At 41.3% G+C, this 23,367-nt stretch overlaps 1 protein-coding gene across 1 annotated transcript in view; it reads right to left on the bottom strand.

Annotated features, from left to right (window-relative positions):
- The window catches only part of LOC126480940 (heterogeneous nuclear ribonucleoprotein C-like), an 822,623-nt gene that overhangs the window by 288,898 nt on the left and 510,358 nt on the right, over positions 1-23,367 (bottom strand). Inside the window, exon 2 of the mRNA XM_050104357.1 lies at positions 8,445-8,610. Coding sequence (XP_049960314.1) covers positions 8,445-8,589 — 145 coding nt within the window. The 5' untranslated portion in view covers positions 8,590-8,610. The remainder of the gene's footprint in view (positions 1-8,444; positions 8,611-23,367) is intronic.

Here is a 23,367-nt window from a genome sequence, read left to right on the forward strand (position 1 = left end):
ACAGCATTGTATGGTAGTGAAACATGAACTGTGGGCAAACCGGAACAAAAGAGAATCGACTATTTGAGATGTAGTGATACGGACGAATGTTGGACATTAGGTGCAGATGATAAAAATTATTTTCAATAGAGCGTTATTGACAAAGCAAATGTATACACCGCTTCAGAGGGGTTACCTATTGTGGCTAAGTTCTTTATAATCTGAAGATGACTACATAAGCATTAAAACCTGTAACCACGTCTCTAATTAATAAATCTTAAATCAGTAAAATATAATGCGAAAAAGTATCCCAAAAATAAACACACAAGATGTAAATTGGAAATATTCCAGTCTATGACAAGTCCCAAAGTAAACTATAGGATCCTTTCTTAAGATTAAACGAGGTACGTTTAAAAGAAATTGTGATGTTTTGATTTTATATGGTACAAGCTAAGTAGTATAATTAGCTAACTGCCCAATATATCACATTCAAGATAAACGTTACTGATTTGATAATGTCAGCCAAACTAAGGCTGCGCAATTTTAAAAAAAAATAAATGTTCGTCTGGTTATATATTTGTAGTTAATTACATATATGGCTCTGAGCACTATGGGACTTAACATCTGAGGTCATCAGTCCCCTAGAACTTAGAACTGCTTAAACCTAACTAACCTAAGGACATCACACACATCCATGCCCGAGGCAGGATTCGAACCTGCGACCGTAGCAGTCACGCGGTTCCGGACTGAAGCGCCTAGAACCGCACGGCCACCGGGGCCGGCATTTATTACATATTTCGAGTCAAATATTTCTCTGGTCTTTTTTGCTCATATTCCACACTTATTTTAATTCACATTTCTTTTTAAAGATTACCCTTATTTAGATTATGCAACTAAGCTTTATGGATAGCAGAGACCTTTTTCTGTGGATCTGACACACAATTTTTGATCAATTCAATCTTACTAGCTACTTGTTCCGTTTTTCTATTCTTTCTACGCGTCATTTTACGCTAAATAAGTCATTCAACTTGAAAAAATACAAAATATTTTGCACGTTTATCGTTGGTAATACTATCATTGATTCACGCAAAATGACATTAATAAAACTTATGGATTCTGATTGGCTTTAGAAAAAAAAGGTCACAATGTCGGTGTTATTTTCGATCGACTTTCTGTTCGCACCTTCGTTTTCGCAGATGTACTATCAGGAATGAAAACGGCAACTAACACATTAACCAATATGTAGTAGTTCTAGACTTCCGTCGTTCCACACGTATGTCTGAGTTATTTGAAAGTTAAGTAAAAAATTTAATTGATATTTCTCTGAAATCACCTCCCGTCCGTTGTAGACGTACGTTGCAAGTAAAAATTAAATAACACCCAAAAAAGTTTTTAGCTCTAATTTTAATCAGAACATTGTTTTTGAAACAATTACTGGAAATTAACAGAGAGAGAGAGAGAGAGAGAGAGAGAGAGAGAGAGAGATGTCCAAATATTTGCTTCCGTTTTTAACAGGATCTTGAAGCGATGTTGTTTTTCTAGTGCGTGCTCTAATAACAAAATTGCTACTTGTTCCGTTTTTCTATTCTTTCTACGCGTCATTTTACGCTAAATAAGTCATTCAACTTGAAAAAATACAAAATATTTTGCACGTTTATCGTTGATAATACTATCATTGATTCACGCAAAATGACATTAATAAAACTTATGGATTCTGATTGGCTTTAGAAAAAAAAGGTCACAATGTCGGTGTTATTTTCGATCGACTTTCTGTTCGCACCTTCGTTTTCGCAGATGTACTATCAGGAATGAAAACGGCAACTAACACATTAACCAATATGTAGTAGTTCTAGACTTCCGTCGTTCCACACGTATGTCTGAGTTATTTGAAAGTTAAGTAAAAAATTTAATTGATATTTCTCTGAAATCACCTCCCGTCCGTTGTAGACGTACGTTGCAAGTAAAAATTAAATAACACCCAAAAAAGTTTTTAGCTCTAATTTTAATCAGAACATTGTTTTTGAAACAATTACTGGAAATTAACAGAGAGAGAGAGAGAGAGAGAGAGAGAGAGAGAGATGTCCACATATTTGCTTCCCCCCCCCCCCCCCCCCCCCCAATTTGTAATGTTTACCCTCTTACTGAATCATGGTCTTTCTAGCTCAGTGGTGAAGTAAATGAATCAGGGCCTCCCATACGACAGTTTGCAGGGTAAGGAGAGGGAGGCTACACCGGAATTTGGAGTATTTTTTAATATTTTGGAAGGCGAACTGCGACTCTTAAGTATCCGCGAAAAGTTCCAGTTCCGATCCTGTTGAAAAACTCCGTAATACCGACTTTTAAATCATTTTCAGTGAGAGTTAGTGGGGTGGTCCTCCCTGCCCCCCCCCATCCCCCCCCCCCCGGGTATGGGGGAACTGAATGAAGTAGGGCAGCCTATTCTGCAACAATGCGGATCACTTTTGCTTGCTTCACTTCAATATATACCAAATCGTTGGACATAATTCCTCACACCTTCACAACCTGCAGCTAACATATTTCTTTCCTTGCTTTACAGGTGGAATAAGCTATTTTGGGATCGTCTGTCCGATTTCAGAAGTGGGTCCATTCCCTGAATAACTTGTATTCCGCTATGGGAGTTCGTGTTGCCGTTTTTGGGAGTTCATGTTGCCGTTTTCCTTAACCAATGTTTGGATTAATGCCAATTTTCGTTTCTTCTGGGGTCTTCCCTAAGAATTCATCATAAATTAAATTTATTGTACGATTTTTTGTTGATATCACTTTAAAAGCTCAGTCATTATCGAATATCCCCCACAAGATTGTCTATTTTTTGGGTTTTAATTGCTACCTTCATTTCATCATCATCTCCTATTTGACTGCTTTGAATCTCTGAGAATTCTAGCTTAAAACATTGTTGTGGAAATCTAGAAGCTCATGTAAGTAATGAGCACGTATGTCACACTTCTCTATAATGTTTAAGCTAATTATAGGTTTTTCTGCTACGCAGATAATGAGTAGTGTTTGAGAGCTACTGTGTTGTTAAATATTATTACCATCACTTTTGAATCTGAAACCATACAAAATATGTTTTTCTTATGGACTTCCGTAGTCCTATTAAAACTGGCACACAAGTAGCAGAGTGTTTGCAAATTATATTGCAATAACTAGGGGTGCTCAAAATCTGCCCTAACTGTCATTCGTAACTAACATTACGTAAAACATAAATGCTACATTTAACTGCCGTCAGAACTGTTGTATATGAGCTTGTCGCACGTACACAGGAGATCCATACCAGTTGATGTGGCTACTAGCTTCTCTTACCGCAAGCATGGTGGACGAGTAAGGCAATTTTGTTATTAGAGCACGCACTAGAAAAACAACATCGCTTCAAGATCCTGTTAAAAACGGAAGCAAATATTTGGACATCTATCTCTCTCTCTCTCTCTCTCTCTCTCTCTCTCTCTCTCTCTCTCTCTCTGTTAATTTCCAGTAATTGTTTCAAAAACAATGTTCTGATTAAAATTAGAGCTAAAAACTTTTTTGGGTGTTATTTAATTTTTACTTGCAACGTACGTCTACAACGGACGGGAGGTGATTTCAGAGAAATATCAATTAAATTTTTTACTTAACTTTCAAATAACTCAGACATACGTGTGGAACGACGGAAGTCTAGAACTACTACATATTGGTTAATGTGTTAGTTGCCGTTTTCATTCCTGATAGTACATCTGCGAAAACGAAGGTGCGAACAGAAAGTCGATCGAAAATAACACCGACATTGTGACCTTTTTTTTCTAAAGCCAATCAGAATCCATAAGTTTTATTAATGTCATTTTGCGTGAATCAATGATAGTATTACCAACGATAAACGTGCAAAATATTTTGTATTTTTTCAAGTTGAATGACTTATTTAGCGTAAAATGACGCGTAGAAAGAATAGAAAAACGGAACAAGTAGCTAGTAAGATTGAATTGATCAAAAATTGTGTGTCAGATCCACAGAAAAAGGTCTCTGCTATCCATAAATCTTAGTTGCATAATCTAAATAAGGGTAATCTTTAAAAAGAAATGTGAATTAAAATAAGTGTGGAATACGAGCAAAAAAGACCAAGCCCTGTGCATTACCTATGAAAAGTCGGACCAAACGCTGCAAGGTCAGTGCTGTGTCTTATTGTAGTCTGCTCGAAGAGTGGCACAACTGTAACGCTGACTTAACTTTTTTCATGCGTCGGGCGCTTCTGCTTACTGTGATCAAATCTCATTTCCTTCAAGGTTCTCGAACAGCCCACGGAAATTCTGAACCATTGTCAGCCTCTTTTCTGAACTTACTCTGTTAAAGACGTAAGGATACTTATGCTCCTACCAAGTTCGACAGATGTTATACTCCGATTAACATTGCTTTCTGAATGGCGTTTCAGCGCGTGAAGTAATAGCGACCACCGCCACCCAGTCGCAGTCGTTTGTCGAGCGTCACGTGCTCGCCGTGTTGCCAGTTTGGTACGTCCGGTATGTCTTGTGTAGCGGACTGGCAGCAGACCGGCAACGCTGCTGCCCGCCACTACGATCTGTCGGTCACTGCTCATTTTAATCGCCGCGTAGGCTGGAAATTTTCCCGTTAGAGCAATGGACAGCAGAAAGGTGGTAGGAGTACATACAGGGTCCATATAAGGGCCTGTACTTGAGGACAATATTATGGATATGGAAGAGGATGTAGATGAAGATGAAATGGAAGGTATGATACTGCGTGAAGAATTTGACAGAGTACTGAAAGATCTACGTCGAAACAAGTTCCCAGGAGTAGACAACATTCCATTAGAACTAATCATAGTCAGACATGACAAAACTGTTCCATCTGGTGAGCAAGATGTATAAGACAGGCGAAATACCCTCGGATTTTGAGAAGAATATAATAATTCCAACCCCCCCACAGAAAGCAGGTGTTGACAGGTGTGAAAATTACCGAACTATCAGTTTCATAAGTCACGGCCGCAAAATACTAACACGAATTCTTTACAGACGATTGGAAAAACTAGTAGAAGCCGACATCGGGGAAGAACAGTTTTGATTCCCGCGAGGCAATACTGACCCTACGACTCATGTTAGAAGATAGATTAAGGAAAGGTAAACCTACGTTCCTAGTATTTGCAGACTTAGAGAAAGCTTTTGACAACGTTGACTGGAATACTCTCTAATTTTGAAGGTGGCAGGGGTAAAATACAGGGAGCGAAATGCAATTTGTACAGAAACCAAATGGTTCTTGTAAGAGCACAGGAGGCATGAAAGGGAAGCAGCGGTTGAGAAGGGAGTGAGACAGGGTTGTAGTCTATCCCCGATGTTATTCTATATGTATATTGAGCAAGCAGTAAAGGAAACAAAAGAAAAATTTGGAGTGGGAGTTAAAATCTATGGAGCAGAAATAAAAAGTGTGAGGTCTGCTGATGACATTGTAATTCTGTTAGATGTCAAAGGACCTGGAAGAGCAGTGGAACAGAACGGACAGTGTCCTGAAAGGAGGATGTAAGATGAACATCAACAAAAGCAAAACGAGGGTAATGGAATACAGTCGAATTAAATCGGGTGATGCTGAGGGAATTAGATTAGGAAACGAGACACTTAAAGTAGAAAACGAGTTTTGGTAACTGGGGAGCAAAGTAACTGAAAATTATAGAAGTAGACATGTTATAAAATGTAGACTGGCAATGGAAAGGAAAGCGTTTCTGAAGAAGATAAACTTGTTAGCATCGAATACAGATTTAAGTGTCAGGAAGTCGCTTCTGAACGTATTTGTATGGAGTGTAGCCACGTATGGAAGTAAAATATGGACGATAAACAGTTTAGAAAGGAAGAGAACAGAAGCTTTCGAAATGTGGTGCTACAGAAGAATGCTTAAGATTAGATGGGTAGATCACATAACTAATGAGGAAGTACTGAATAGAACTGGGGAGAACAAGAGTTTGTAGCACAACCTGACTAAAAGAAGGGATCGGTTGGTAAGACACGTTATGAGGCATGAAGGAATCACCCATTTAGTACTGGAGGGAAGCGTAGAGGGTAAAAATCGTAGAGGGAGACCAAGAGATGAAAACACTAAGCAGATTCAGAAGGATGTAGGTTGCAGTAGGTATTGGGGCATGAAGAAGCTATCACAGCATGGAGTAGCATGGAGAGCTGCATCAAATCCAGTCTCTGGACTAAAGACCACGACACAGCAACACAGTACTGGTTCAAACGAATCTGAGCACTATGGGACTTAACTTCTGAGGTCATCAGTCCCCTAGAACTTAGAACTACTTAAACCTAACTAACCTACGGACATCACACACATCCATGCCCGAGGCAGGATTCGAACCTGCGACCGTAGAGGTCGCGCGGTTCCAGACTGTAGCGCCTAGAACAGCTCGGCCATCCCGGCCGGCAAACACAGTACTGGATTTTGCAAAAAACCAAAAGAAAAAATTGTCACTGCGGTTTTATAAATCTACTACCATTACGACATTATTAAACAGCAACCACTGACAACTATGAATTTTCATCTCCTCGTTTTAAAAACACGATATAACATGCGTTGTATTCCTGAAAATACAGGATGATGTTATCTGTCGCGTTTTCGAATTATCACACGCTGAAAACATGCGGATCCTGCTTGAATATGCTCCCAACTATATAACCTGCTGTGTCTCATTGTGCATAAATTGTTCGTCTTTGAACTTTTTTTAAAGCTTATAATAAGTAGCAACCCAAAATATGCTCTTGTGGGGTAGCACTTTATTCCGTACGACCCCTTCAAACTGGATGCTCACGGTTCATAAGAAACGAGTTATACACTGCAACACAATTTCAAATTTCTGAAACCGCTACATGGAATACATGTTGGTCTATTGGAAATCTATTACATGTATAATTTACTAATGTGAAATAATTGTATAGATGAAATATAAACTGTATTTGTCAACACAGACACAGTAATCTTTCGATTCAGCACATCACTGTGCAAACCAATCAGAGGAGTAACAAAAGGGCGCAGAGATCTGTAGCCCAAGTATTCGTCCTGTATATTAAACACTTTCAGGATTAGAAACTACGCGAAAAACACATACTTTATTCATTCTTGATTAACTGCAATTAGCAAACAAAATATTGCACACGGATTTTGAAAAAATTGACAATCACTGCAAAACAAAAGAAGGCTGAAACTAGATTTTAACATAATAGGACGAACCATTCGTTTGGAATTATGTAGTTGGGCTGCTGTTCATAACCCGTAATGAAAGGAGAATACATCAACAGACTGGTTCAATGTTTTCGTTACATACAGCTGTATCAATTTAGGACAAACCATTCGTTTGGAAGTATGAAGTTGTGCTCCTGTTCATAACCCGTAATGAAAGGAGACTACATCAGGAGACGGGTTCAATGTTTTCGTTACATACAGGAAGAGTATCCGTCAAAAATCATCAACATAACAGCGGATGGACTGAATGGATTTTTCATATCACTGCTTGGCTGATCTGAACTGACCCCTAGAAGTTGTGATTCTTTTAGGCGAGAAAGGTACGAATGAATAATAAAGGCATTTTTCTTGTACTGATGCTCATTCCACATGCTGCGTGGTTGAGCTGAACTGCCACCTAAGTTGATGTGCTTCTTTTCGGGTAGGAAGTTAGATAAGAATGAGTAATAAAGCCATTGTTCTGATACTGATGCCCATTCCACAGGCCTGCATCCTTTCCCCTTGGGTGCACTTCACATAGCATAGGGTATGTCAAATCCGTCCTTGCAACTACAAAAATGGGTACTTTTCTTTCCGTATACGTTTCGTTTCGTTTACTGCATCTTCATTCCTGTCTGGTTTCTCTTCACAACAACACGTAGTCCGCATCCCCATTTTCTACGCATTTTAGCGTTTGGCACTAATGTTAGTGGCTTTGATTTCCTTGATGCAAAACACAATTATATATTGGACCACTAATTTTTATTTGTGGTTCTTTGACTAATTGCTAGCACACATTTACACACATTTTAGTTGTTGCAAAGGCGGACTTACTCGTCTTATTTAATTGTATTACTTATTTGTGCCATCGACGTTTCGTCACTCTCGTAGTATCTCAGCTGTCTTCCTTCTCTCCAATGGCGGATCAGTATTTCTACCACATGGTCAACAATATATATGCTTTCGTCAGTCGTATCAACTGCCGCTTTGCTTCGCCCATCTGAATTCCTGCCCTTACACTACTTGTTCTTATTCTGGTAACTGACCTTTATTAAGTATGGTGTAATATATTCATTAATCTCTCTCTCTCTCTCTCTCTCTCTCTCTGCCCGTCTAACAATAGGCCTGGAAACCCTAATCTTATTAGTTAAAACAAAATAATTATACACAACTATGTGTACACAAATTAAGTATTAAAAACGCGAAATACACGACAAGTTTTGCCACTAAAAGAACTTCTGTTCTTCGCAGCTTACCTGCGATTCTGCCATATCGTTGGAACATTCGTTCAACGTCTGTCTTGGAGCACTGGAAAGTGTTGAGGTTGCCCACAAATACCCGCGAGTTGACAGCTTGCGGGTCTTGCGAATTTGTCTGGTTGCCCACTTTGCTCATCTTCATAGCGAGGTCGGGAAGTACGGCCTGGAACAGGACAATCAGTTTTAAGTTACATGCTTCCGGTTTGTGAAATCAGCCTCAGCTTACTGAGAGGAGAAACGTTGACATCGGAAACTACAATGACATACATCGAACAAGGCAGTGAATCTGAATAAGTCAGCGGCCATGACAATGAAGAAAGAACCATAATTTGTTACTCCAAAATCGCACGATAACGCACGCAACAGCTACCACATATAAAGGTGGAGAGCGAGGAAGTTACACAGTGACGCAAGCTAACACAACAATAACACAACAGTATTTTTACTAGACGTGTTTGTGTCTGAGGTGGCGCACCTTTCCTTCTTTCCTTCGCCTGATCTTTGAACGCTTACGCACCACTTAAAGGGAGACGTACGGCTTATAACGGACTCTGAATCACAGTGTAATACGACCTGAAACAAGTAAGTGAGAGGAAAAGGTTACGGCTGACATGACTGCCCTCCGAACCTTTGGCTCTGACATCTGGCAGTTAACCCACTTGGTCACCGAGTCATAGAAACAGCTTTAAAAAATTGTATATACAGCTATAAAATCAGATGAATTGACAAACTTATGAGCACGAAAGAGATGCAAAAAATGTATGGGTTTATGGGTTTAGGATATTTTTGAGTACCATTAAGTTAAATAGTGGACAGCGAGTGAAACAATGGGTTGCATTGTCATCCATCACACTTGATGGATACATCCACAATATTGGGTAGGGACTTATGAACGTCTCGACTTTTGTGGAGGAATTCGCAAGGGTGGTTACGAAACTGCACTTTGTCTCACTGGCTCGAAAGAAATAAACATTAGCCAGTTCGCGAATTCAGAGGTCGCAGAATGTTTTCCTTCACTTCCATTTTTCCTCCCAACGATGCACGGCCATGAACCTCGTAAAAGACGGAACGATGGAAGATTAATGTTTAAGGTCTAATCGTCAACGAGTTTGAGAACAACAGAAGCTCGAATTGGGATTTTCCAAATTTGAGTGCAGTGTCTTGAATACTGTTACACGTTTCTAGGTATAAACAAGGAGATTTTATTGCATACACTAAAGAAATACGCACGGTGTTACAATTTCTCCAGCTGTACTACTTGAGAAATGAACATTCGAGATTCCTTACAAAAAAGTTTGTAATCCACATACACGACGGCAATGTTGCTTCTTGGACTTAATACACGGCTAATGTATTCTAGCACCGCAGAAGATAATTTGCTGTTAGGGACAACGAATTTTACATCTCACGAGCAGAAAGCACGCATAGATATGGAATAATTCATTAATTCCATTAATAATCCTCTTTAGGAAGGAACTTGAATAATTGTAGCAGTAATTAAATTTTTCGTCGTACGTGGCAGAAATGACTGCAATAAGAAAATACAATTTTAAGGAAACAGTCAAAGTTCAGAGATTAAAATCTGATTTTATTTAGACACATTTAAAGTCATTAGCGCAATTAAATTATCTAACGAAAATTGAGTATAATAGAAAAATGACTCGTTAGTACTTCAGTTTGAATAGTCTTAAATCAACTAATTCAGCAGCAGATTCGGTTCTCACTTATGAAGGAAAGATTTAACAAGCATTTAAGCTAAATATTTCGAACACACGCATGAAGATTATCACTTACGCGAACTGTATTCACGATGTCACTGAAACTGTTGATAAGATATTTACCGTATCTTTCAGGTGTGCTTTAGGACATCCACAGAATACTCGTACAAATGGGAGATGGCGTATAGCGGCACTCGAGCCGCTAGCCTAGATACAAAATTCATTCAAAAGAAACTGAGTTATTCTTTACGCGGATTCAAGAAAAAAAATCCAAATATTACATTGCCAACTGAAACTACCTGAACAGCTCTTCACAGAACTATTTAATGACCTGAAAATTCTTGGCAATGAGTCGGCATTGGTCAAAGTATCACAATTTTTTCTTGATTGCTATATAGTTACTTGACGCACAACTAATAAATTCATATAATATGCATACAGATTTACCTAGTAAACAGTCTTTAAGATGCGATAATTCACTGCAAACTCTAAATTATTTTAAATACTATCGTTTCAGTTATTTTAGTGCAACCCTTGCAAGCGCCAACAATGAACTAGCATTGCTGTTAACAATCACACAGGAGCAGCACAATTAGAGCAGCAGAAATACCATAATTTGAATGCCATTCCCTCGTCTCTCGAAATATTTGGCTGTAGTGACAGATTGATCCGCAGCGCAGCTAAGTATCTGACGTTAACTTATTATAAACGTAGAGCACATTACATGGAATCAGATTCGAAAAACTCTAACTCATTGCTAATCGACGAGAAGTCACACAAATCAGGTTTTTAACACCAGCATTGTAAACAAATTATACATTAGGCACTACCATACCAATTGAACAAAAAAAAAAAAACCTGTACAGTTTACGGGAATCTGTGGGTGGGTTACGTATCCCGACTCCAATGAATGACATAAAAGGTACTGCAAGTTCAATTTAAGAGAGCTAATGATATATAATAATAACACACACGATTCGTAAGTAGGGGTTGCGAAAAACTGGCACAACTAAGGGAATGGGCGTTCATTTACCACTCCTACACGTGAATCTTTGTACAATATGCTTCATTGAAAGACACAGAATCGATTAACCATGTAATAACAATAGATTGCGCTTCGTAAGCCTGTAGCAAAATATGGCAGCAAAATATACCCGAGTGAACTGTTGCACTAAATAACCAGTACGAAGACAGAATTGTATGACGTTAGGGCGCACATTTGACAATTAAATTGGTAATCTCATGACAATGAAGAAACAAGGCGGGATTAATACATGAGGAAATGCGCTTGTGAACGCTCATTATGTAGTCAAGATAAATGGCGTAATTTGCTTACCACGTCTGTCCCAAATTTGGAACAGAAGCTTCCCAAAGCGATGTAAAAGCCTTACGCTGAATTGGCCGCACAACAACGCTGAAATTCGCCTGTGGAAAGAGCTGTAATAAGCGTAATATTTCCGCAAAGGCTAATCTCAATTAATTACAGCGGGCAGATATCCAAAAGAATCTACACTAAGCAGAGATTATTCTTAGTCTGCAAAGGTTAGCTTTTGCTAAGCGGTACTCAGTAAATTCATTGTTATCTGAATGTCATTTGTTGGACAAAGATTAATTATTGTTTCGTTGAATTCTACAACCGTAATTATGAGGCGATCAAAGATAATTATATCGTGTGCATGATAGAAGCATGAATAGATATCTTCCATAAGCAATGTTTCCTTCCTAACAACTAACGGCATTTTTCGAGTAACCCGCAATTAACACATCTTCAAAAATCAAAGAAGAAAATAGTGTTTTGTTCACTATCGCCTCTCAATGTGTAAGGTGGCTAGTACGATTATTACAAAGATGTTTTTATAGAATTAAATATGTTCGGTTCACAGATGACTAAACTTGAAACAGAAGAGGTCAGCAAGAACAAACAAAGTATAATGGAACTTCCTCATTTAATTTATTCGTGGCAATCACGAGAGAGAGGCAGTATGAACGTAGCAATCACGGACCAAGTACCACATTTTTGCAACTTTAACAAGCAGGTCAATGTGAGTGACGGTACGACGAACCGTGATAACTTTCTGGATGTATTCGGCATAATCTACGTGAAAAGTCATATAAATACGAGCAAAAGTTATTGTTCGGTTAGTACCAATAATATCAGTGAAATCAAAATATGAAAGAAAATCAATGTGCTAAATTGCAGCAACCAATTGTGAAGCACCCGCCTGTGGTGAAATTTTGCTATTTCGCGTGATTCTTGTAAAGCATGCGCTTTTACTATATTAACATAGCCAAAAGCATGTAAATTAATTATTACTTCGCACTCGTCATTATTTTATGGAGTACCGACTTCTCGGAAGAAAACAAATCAATTTTTATAGATTAACTCATTTCCTGGAAACAATTCGCTTTAAATTCGAGGCTACGACCGGTAATTGACTTCCAGGAACCGCTTACCGAATTCCATTTCTTTTTATCGTGGAGGGGTACCTGATGCATAATTTGTGGTTTTTCGGTGGACCAATAGTGATTAGTGTGACTGTTGACGTCAGCAGAAAGGGGCAATCCAACTGGTTTCAGGTGTAAGGACATAAATACAGAATTACAGGATGTGCTTTTAACACCTCTCTGTTGCGAATACGGCCTAGATGATGTTATTATTATTATTTTCTAGTAATAATTTTCCCCACGACGTTCCCAACCATTTCCGGAATTCGAGGAATTATGAATACGATTAATATTAGAAACATGGCCAATGGATTACCATGTTCCATTTTGTTACCAACTTCTAACCACTGATTTATGTACAGGCAAAATTATTAATACAATTAATATTAGAAACATGGCCAATGGATTGCAATGTTCCATTTTGTTACCAACTTCTAACCACTGCTTTATGTACTGGCACTTTAGTTCAGGAGTTGTTTGTTAATGGAGAATTTTACGAGAGATTTTAAATATATCATTATGGATGTGTCAACTGTACACGCTCTTTCATTCACGGGGTACGGCATACTTTACCTACAGCGTTCGAACAAATAGCTACAACTAGCGGCAAAAGAGTAATAGCCCACCACACAGAAGGAGAACCATGGTGAACGGTGTGCAAGAAAATGTTCGCAATACAAAATTGTACTTATGTTTCGGAAATGAAGTGGTAGTACGACCTCCAGAGCAGATGAGAGGAAACACAGATGGCAACAAACTATCCCACTGAAGATTCAAAAAAATGGCTCTGAGCACTATGGGACTCAACTGCTGCGGTCATCAGTCCCCTAGAACTTAGAACTACTTAAACCTAACTAACCTAAGGACATTACAAACACCCATGCCCGAGGCAGGATTCGAACCTGCGACCGCAGCAGCAGCGCGGCTCCGGACTGGAGCGCCTAGAACCGCACGGCCACCGCGGCCGGCCACTGAAGATTCCTCAGAGTAAGAAAAAGGCGAAACACCTCTGGGAAAAATAAATTAAGTTTCAGCAAGAAAAGGCGGTTATATTTACAAAACAAGTATTTCTGTGCTTGCTGCGGAAGACGAGCACGCAAACAAACGTTTGTTCCACGGTTCCCTTCAGCCTAGGGAATAGAAGTCGCAAGGTGCCATGTCCAGCGAATGCGGTGACTGAGGCAACATAACGATTTTATTTTTTGCCAATAAATCACGAATGACCATTGGAAGTGTGAGCGGGAGCATTGTCGTGGTGCAATTTCCACGAGTAGTTTTGCCACAGTTCTGGTCGTTTTCTTACGATTGCTTCACGCAAACGGCGCGTCACTTCCTCGTAGTATTCCTTACTGACCGTAGGACCACGAGGCAGAAACTCATGATGCACGGTCCCACTGTAATCGAAGAAAACACCGAGAATAACTTGTACACGTGATCAAACCTGTCAGTTTTTTTATCCCCAGTCTTGGGCTCTTAATGCAGTTTCCATTGAGACGATTGGGCCTTCATTTCGACGTCATACCCGTATACACACGTTTCGTCACCTGTTTTGTCCTTCTTTAGAAATTCTGAATCGTTGTCGACCTTATTCAACAAAACTTGAGCGATGTCTACGCGACGTCGTTTTAGTCTAATTCAACAGTTTCGGAACAAACACTGCTGTTGCACTTTTCATGTCGAAAACATCCGAAAAAATTGCTTGGCATGAGGCAAAGGATATGTTGACATCATTAACAACCTCCATGATAGTGATTCCATTTATCAAGCAACATTTGTTGCAAATTCTTTGATCGATTTTTTTCGGAAGTAAAAATTTGCCGAGCACTAGAAAACACGCAAAATCTTCTCGACTGTCAACAATAAACCAAATATTCAAAACAGCTGAAAATGTAAACATAAATCAGGAACATGTGTTACGAGGTTCTAAATTTTTTTTCTGAAAATCGAATGTATAAAGCCCGTTACTTTCTGATCACGCCTCGTACGTTACTGCTTACGGAACATGGACATGTTTCTGAGTTTGGAAATGCAAGGTTACTGTTGTTGACAGTGAACATAATGATATTAGCTTGACATAACCCACCAACAAGCGACTGTTACAGTCTAGCTTCGGTATCCGGGGTTATACCGAATATTTGTTAATCTTACTTACCATATCGACGATTTCTGTAATAAAATCCGAAATCTAAAGAGGTAGGTGTTGGGTTGGAGGGTGGTTTCAGCCAGTGCCCGTGACTACGCTCGCCTAGTTTTACCTTCATCCGTTACGCCCAAGGCCCTATCACGCCCTAGCGGAGAAATGAGCCACGTGTTCCCGAACTGAAGGCCCCCATTTCCAGCGATGAATATGATACTCAGTGAGTATAACGTACAGCGAAAGGAAACCGAAGAACAAAGTAAAAGTATGTTTATTTCACAATTCCTATTGAGAAACCAAATATGTCTTAAATGAATGTAGTTTCCTAATTTTCTCTACTAGGTCTACACCAAAAGTCGGGGCGTAACAGAATGTTCAAAAAAAGTAGGATTCTGTTCATATAAGGAGGAGCGAGAACGCGTCAAGCTACAGGTAGAAAATAGTTGCACGAAAATTATGAAGTAGCAGGCAGTGAGATTATTTTATCATCAAGTTTTTCACTTTGGATTCCTTGAACATATTCTACGTCTGTCATCGGCGCTAATGTTTCAGTCTTTAATTTACTTTTGTATGAAACAGTGAGCCGTGGTAAAAGTTGCTGTTTTGAAGAGCGCGCCGCAGCGCGTATTGTGAAGCAGTCGCCCTCCGTTTCTGGCGGTGGAGCCGCTGTGGCAATCGCGGCTTTGGTGTCTCCCTCTGGTGGGAAAGGGGGAAGGCTGCCTGTTCACGTGCATTTAAGGGGCGCTATGATATAAGTGAGTCGCCAGTGAGTCAGTCTGGGTTAGTCTCTCGTCCGCATTTGTTAGGCAGTTAGTGTCTGTCTGTCATTCGGAGTGCTAGTATGTCTGTCGTTCGGACCAACCTTTAAAGCCGGCAAAATGAGAGTCTTTCCACTCCGTCAGTTAACTCTGCGAGTGGTCGTCCGGTCGGGGCTTAATTCCTGCATCTGAATCTGCGCGTTGGGCTGCCAGTCTGCTCGAGTTTGCTCAGGCAATGGTCATTGGCGGTTGGATCGATCGGTTGGTGGGTCACGCACTGAGACACAAGATGACTTGTCCGCCTTGAGAGTCGGCGCATGTGAGGTCGCCACGTGAGTCCAGTGGGCCGCGGCGTATAGCGAGAGGTAGTGACTACACGGTCGACACGAGAGCAACAGGAGTAAGCCCACGACATCAGTCTTGCCGGTGAGAGCTGCGGCGCCGTGAGACGAGAGATCGGCGCGCCTTCCTGCGTCCGTTGAAGCGGCTGGCAGCGGACGGTTCGGGAGAGCGATTTGGGGGTACTGCGCCAGGTCTTCTCGAGAAATCGCAGTTTATTAGAAGTTATGTGATTGGTGATATGTTGCTTGATTCACTCTTGTTAAATTCTACTCGTTTTCTTGGTGAGGTCACCAGCCGTTTTAGTTTGGGGTCATCCCACCATTCTTCTCTGTTTGCCCACCCGCAGGAAGGTGGTTGTTTATAAATTGGGTGATCCGTTTTTCCCTTGTGGAGTAGGGGCGGGTTAGAGCAACCTGCGGTTCGGGTTGTTCGGTAATCTCCCTATCAATCTACCGTACGTTAGTAGCTGCCTCTGTCATGTTTGTCGGATTTGGTGTGTTAACGAATTTATTGCTTGATGTGTAACGGCCTAATACCTGAAATATGTTTTGATCTTTGGAAACTTTGATAATATTGTCTATGACCTTGAGAGGCGGTATCTGTGTACTGTAGAGCACCTCCACTATTGTTTGGCCAACCTTGTATAATTTTATATAAGATTGCATTTCATGGGCTTTTATTTACATTATCATTTTAGTGTATAAAGTTGCCACCCTTTCACCGTAAGACTCTTCTTAGAAGTTAAAATCGAGTTGCACCTTCGGTGGCAAGGTTAATATTTTAATTGATAGTGTTTTGTACCATTTCCATCCCTCCTACTGGGGGTGCATAATTTGTGTGCTTGTGCAAATTGTTAAAACTCTTAGTTTAAAGTAATTTGGTGTGTTGCAGATCTGCACCAGTGTAGTCTTTCAGAGGCTGTTGAGAGCGGTCGTAACTACGGCCGTGTCAAAAGGGAGCAGTAACTTTCTCTCCTGAAAGCTCATACAGTCAAAACTTGTTTCTTTCTGCCTCTGAATAAATTGTAACTTTGATATTTAGAGGGTGCTTTCTGATTAAATCATGTTCTTGATGAATCGCTAGTAAATAAAATATATTCTTAAGAATATTCTTTGAAAATAAAGCACGGTTCAGATTTATCTACCTTCCTTTCCACAATTTAATCGTACTTTTTCTTCCAGTAGCTTCGACTTGAATAATTGTAATCTCCGGTATAACTAACTATCCATTTCATTTTCACACTTCTTTCTAACAGCAAGGTACAGAGTCCTTATGAAAGTTGTTTGCATCTTCTGTGTCATTGTGTATACAACGTTTCGCCCTGCAAATGGTGGCTTCAATAATGGAAGGCTACACTAGTGCCAGTGCAAGTCTAGTTATTTGTAGTACGTCTATGGTTACATCGTGCCCGCACGTGAACGTGAAAGGTAGTACAGCTTTTTCCAGCGCGCTGGAGGCGTGTGCCAGAAAGCTCGTCACTCGCCTCGCATTCATGAAGCGCTCACATAAGCAGAGTTCTACGCCCATCTCCTCCGTATGTTACGTCTGCTTATGATTTTTAACTATGGGGATACTTAAAAGAAATTGTGTACGAAAATAACCCTGAAACGGTAGACCAGCTGTAACAAAATGAACGCCTGAGTCCAGAAACCATCTTCCAGAGTAAAGTGAGTTCGAATGTTGTATTACGAGCGCAATACTTTTAAGGAAGAGGGGGACCTATTTCAACAGTCATGTGTAATTCGTAAATTGTTGTCTTTAAATAAAATGTTTGCTGCGAAAGAGTATGCATTTTACTAACGGCGGGTAAGAGTGCATTGATGTTTCTCACGTAATCTTTGGTACAATGCAAATTTTAATCAATTAGATCCCACAACACGCCAATATTTATCTATGTTATGAAACACAGGACGCACGATCGAAGCTGAAAGCTGCCTATGTACCGGCTTCCAGAGGCAACAAAAATTTGACATTCTGTATTTCATACGCGTATTCACCAAATTTCAAAGTTTGAGATGTTGTGAAAGTTTCTTCATTAAGAGGTACAATCTTACTTTAAATGTTTACCACAGTAAGTAAATTAATGTTAGAAACTCTGCGTATGTCTTGCAGCAGCGAAATCACAGCGCGCGAAATACCCTGAAACGCCAAAGAAATTTGTATAGGCATACGTATTTAGATACAGAGATATGTAAACAGGCAGTGTACGGCGCTGCGGTCGGCAACACCTATACAAGACAAGTGTGACGTAGTTATTAGATCGGTTACTGCTGTTACAACGGTATGTTATCAAGATTTGAGTTTGAACGTGGTGTTATGTTCGGTGCATGAGCGATGGTGCACAGCATCTCCGAGGTAGCGATTAAGTGAGGATTTTTCCCGTACGACCATTTCACGAGTGTACCGTGAATAACAGGAATCCAATAAAACATCAAATCTCCGACATCCCTGCGGCCGGAAAATGATCCTGCAAGAACGAGACCTAAGACGACTGAAGAGAATCGTTGAACGCGGCAGAAGTGAAACCCTTCCGCAAATTGCTGCAGATTTCAATGCTGGGGCATCAACAAGTGTCAGCGTGCGAACCATCCAACGAGAAATGAGCGGTACGGACTTTCGGAGCCGACGGCCCACTCGTGTGCCGTTGATGACTGCACGACACAAAGCTTTACGCCTCACATGGGTCCATCAACACCAACATTGGACTGTTGATGACTGGAAACATGTTGCCTGGTCGGACGAGTCTCTTTCCAAATTGTATCGAGCGAATGGACGTGTACGGTTATGGAGACAACCTCATAAATCCATGGACCCTGCATGTCAGCAGGGGTCTGCAAGTTGGCGGAGGCTCTGTAATGGTGTGGGGCGTGGTGGGGCGTGTGCAGTTGGAATGATATGGGACCCCTGATACGGCTAGACGCGTACGTACGTAACCATCGTATCTGATAACCTGCATCCATTCATGTCCATTGTGCATTCCGACGGACTTGGGGAATTCCAGCAGGACAATGCGACATCCCACGCGTCCAGAATTGCTACAGTGTGGCTCCAGGAACACTCTTCTAAGTTTAAACACTTGCGCTGGCCACCAAACTCCCCAGGCATGAACATTACTGATGCTTTGCAACGTGCTCTTCAGAAGCAGTCTCCACCCCCTCGTCCCCTTAGAGGTTTATGGCGAGTCCTGCAAGATTCACGGTGTCAGTTTCCTCTAGCACTACTTCAGACGTTAGTCGAAACCATGGCACGTCGCGATGCGGCACTTCTGCGTGCTCGCGGGGGCCATACACGATGTTAAGCAGGTGTACCAGTTTCTTTGGCTCTTCAGTGTGTATCAGCGATCGTCAAATTGCGGCCAGTGTGCCGCATTCGGCCTGAATCAAATTTTCGTGCGGCTCGTGGTTTTCGAGTATTTTATAGTAATATCCATATAGCAATTAGCAGCCGAATCCAAAACGTCAAGTAACGTTAAGAGCTTTCTAAAAGTGTGTTTTTCTTGTTCAGTAACAAACAAAAAATACAGACAGTAATATTTTAAGATGTGCTTCATATTAATTAAAGTCGGTGATTTTGGCCATGAACCAAGCAAAGTCGACTGCTTACCTCAGCGGCTGCATGTGCAGTAGCCCGGCCTTGCGGAGAGAGAGGGAGGATATTTTACTGTCTATCAGTGCTGTCAATACACGGGCGTGTATAACTCACACTGATTAGCTGCTAGGACACAGATTTCAAACGGAAGTACGAGGGCAGTTCAATAAGTAATGCAACACATTTTTTTTCTCGGCCAATTTTGGTTGAAAAAACCGGAAATTTCTTGTGGAATATTTTCAAACATTCCCGCTTCGTCTCGTATAGTTTCATTGACTTCAGACAGGTGGCAGCGCTGTACGGAGCTGTTAATATGGCGCCTGTAACGTATGTGCGTTGCAAACAACGGGCAGTGATCGAGTTTCTTTTGGCGGAAAACCAGGGCATCTCAGGTGTTCATAGGCGCTTGCAGAATGTCTACGGTGATCTGGCAGTGGACAAAAGCACGGTGAGTCGTTGGGCAAAGCGTGTGTCATCATCGCCGCAAGGTCAAGCAAGACTGTCTGATCTCCCGCGTGCGGGCCGGCCGTGCACAGCTGTGACTCCTGCAATGGCGGAGCGTGCGAACACACTCGTTCGAGATGATCGACGGATCACCATCAAACAACTCAGTGCTCAACTTGACATCTCTGTTGGTAGTGCTGTCACAATTGTTCACCAGTTGGGATATTCAAAGGTTTGTTCCCGCTGGGTCCCTCGTTGTCTAACCGAACACCATAAAGAGCAAAGGAGAACCATCTGTGAGGAATTGCTTGCTCGTCATGTGGCTGAGGGTGACAATTTCTTGTGAAAGATTGTTGCAGGCGATGAAACATGGGTTCATCACTTCGAACCTGAAACAAAACGGCAATCAATGGAGTGGCACCACACCCACTCCCCTACCAAGAAAAAGTTTAAAGCCATACCGTCAGCCGGTAAAGTCATGGTTACAGTCTTCTGGGACGCTGAAGGGGTTACGGTATTCTGTTCGATGTCCTTCCCCATGGTCAAACGATCAACTTTGAAGTGTATTGTACTACTCTTCAGAAATTGAAGAAACGACTTCAGCGTGTTCGTAGGCACAAAAATCTGAACGAACTTCTCCTTCTTCATGACAACGCAAGACCTCACACAAGTCTTCGCACCCGAGAGGAGCTCACAAAACTTCAGTGGACTGTTCTTCCTCATGCACCCTACAGCCCCGATCTCGCATCGTCGGATTTCCATATGTTTGGCCCAATGGAGGACGCAATCCGTGGGAGGCACTACGCGGATGATGAAGAAGTTATTGATGCAGTACGACGTTGGCTCCGACATCGACCAGTGGAATGGTACCGTGCAGGCGAACAGGCCCTCATTTCAAGGTGGCGTAAGGCCGTAGCATTGAATGGAGATTACGTTGAAAAATAGTGTTGTGTAGCTAAAAGATTGGGGAGTAACCTGGTGTGTTTCAATGCTGAATAAAACAACCCCTGTTTCAGAAAAAAAATGTGTTGCAATACTTATTGAACTGCCCTCGTAACAAGGATTCGTGGTGGTGGTGGGGGTGGTTAGTGTTTAACGTCCCGTCGACAACGAGGTCATTAGAGACGGAGCGCAAGCTCGGGTTAGGGAAGGATTGGGAAGGAAATCGGCCGTGCCCTTTCAAAGGAACCATCTCGGCATTCGCCTGAAACGATTTAGGGAAATCACGGAAAACCTAAATCAAGATGGCCGGAGACGGGATTGAACCGTCGTCCTCCCGAATGCGAGTCCAGTGTGCTAAACAAGGATTCGTGAATGCGAATTACAGTGTTGGTCATCCTCAGAAGATGTGCGTATTTGTAGCAAGAAATATGAAATTAAATTAAGGCTGTCTTGATACAACACAATCAGTAGAAGAAAAATGACATTCGTGATTCTTTACTGTTATTGATCAGTTAATCACTCGGTCATACAAACAAAACATTACCACTTCGTCAGGCAATTACAGTGTCCCATTTTTTAGGCCATTGAAGGTGGTAGCAATCTGTAACAGAAAACAGTCGACACTAAGTGCCTTAACGATCAGTGTTTGGGGGCAAGAACGGGGGTCAGGGGTCATATTATCTTGTCCATACTATAGCTAGTCTATTAGGGGCTCAGAACGGACTAATTTATGTAGGTTACCAAATAATAATAAGATCGGTACAAACGAAACCACACACGGCACCCACAGCGTAGGTATTGGCTCCTGAGCACAGTGGTATGACGCCCACTGGTATATACGAGCACGGTCCGTGCCAAGACATCTTCAATAAGATGCAATAACGGGCCAAAACCAGTTCTCGTTAAGTGGGACCAATGAAAATGGTTGGACTGCTTCAAAGAACCTCAGACAATAAACGTCGAGAACGCATCTCAGAAAGACACTTCCTGTCTATTAGCACAGGCAAAAGAATTAGCATGAAGAAAATGACCTACACAATAGGAAGCGTGTACCAACAACCACTGTAAAAGATCAATGTCATTTCAATCTCATTTCAAACAGCTATCCTGGTTTATGTATGAAAGACGTTTATCTGGTTAGCAGTATCACGGTATTCCGTTGACGCTGCTTTTGCTCTCCAAGGTCAAGAAACAAGAGGAAAGTTGTGAATGTGGGCACGTTCGTTCCCGACAGCGATTCACTTGATCGCAGGGCCACATTTTATACCATTAGCTCTATTCGCATCTGGAGAAAAACGGCCTCGCGCGCACAATTTCAATTCAGTGTTATTCAGTACCAAAGTCGGATTTACGATAAAAATGAGAGTGCAAGTTATCGCAAATTGTTCATTGAATCGCAAATTTTACACAACCTGCCTACAAGCAATGCAGGTAAATGAACTAGTAAAATGCATTGGAAGCTCTTTAGCGCTGTTCGCAGATGATGCAGCTATCAGTAAGTAGGTAGCAAGGGCATAGGCAGTAACGATTTGCCGAAGGACCTACAGAGAACCGACGAATGGTGCCGGGGCTGGCAGCTGATCCTGAACTTCCGTGGGGAAAGAAATCCACTTTTGTACAACTACGCTATTGATAAATTTCTGGAAACAAAATATCTACAGTATGTATCCAGAGCGACCCTAAGTAAAATGACTACATAAAACAAATACTAGCAAAAACAGCTAAAAGAGATTGGGACTGATAGGAAGAATCTTAAGGAAATGTAATTCATCCGCTAAAGAACTGGCTTACAAGGCGCTTGACCGATTCTTCAGTAATGTTCATTATCTGGGACCTTTACCAGGTAGGACTGGTGGAAGACATAGACAAGATCCAATTAAGACGCGACGGCGTTACACAGATGCTGAAGTCCAGTGACAGACGGTACACGAGAGATGTTGTGCATCACTGAGAAGTTTACTATTGAGATTTCGAGAGAGCACTTTCCGGGAACAGTCAGACAATGCATTACTTCCTCCCACATACGTCTCGTGGAATGACCAAAACGAGAGAATTCGAGAAATTAGAATGAATACATACGTTTACCGCCAATCATTCTTCGTGCGCGCCATTCACGAATGGAACAGGGTAGGGAGGATCAGTCAGTGGTACCTTCTAAACATACCATACTCACTTGAACATAAATTGGTACGAAACTACGAAGCCTGCTCAAAAAATTCCGGAACAGTCGCAACTTGGCGCCAATGGTGTGTTGGAGCGAAATGAGGTTTGCATCCCTGCACACGCCTGTGTTTAATATCAGTCGGAAGTTTAATTGTTCTATGTCTGTTAGTTATTGTTCAGTGCTGTATTCAGTAGAACAGTTTGCAAATTTCGAGATGGGGAGAGTTAGAGGAGCAATACGTCTGCACTAAGTTTTGCGCGAAACTCAAGAAAACTTTTACATAGAGACACCGAATGGTGCAGAAAGCCTACCGTGATGAGTGCTTAATCCGTACTCGGTGTTACGAATGGTACACACGGTTTAAAATGGCCGGAAAGAAGTT

The sequence above is a fragment of the Schistocerca serialis genome, chromosome 5 (genome assembly GCF_023864345.2).
Source record: "Schistocerca serialis cubense isolate TAMUIC-IGC-003099 chromosome 5, iqSchSeri2.2, whole genome shotgun sequence".
In the NCBI taxonomy this organism is placed as follows: domain Eukaryota; kingdom Metazoa; phylum Arthropoda; class Insecta; order Orthoptera; family Acrididae; genus Schistocerca; species Schistocerca serialis.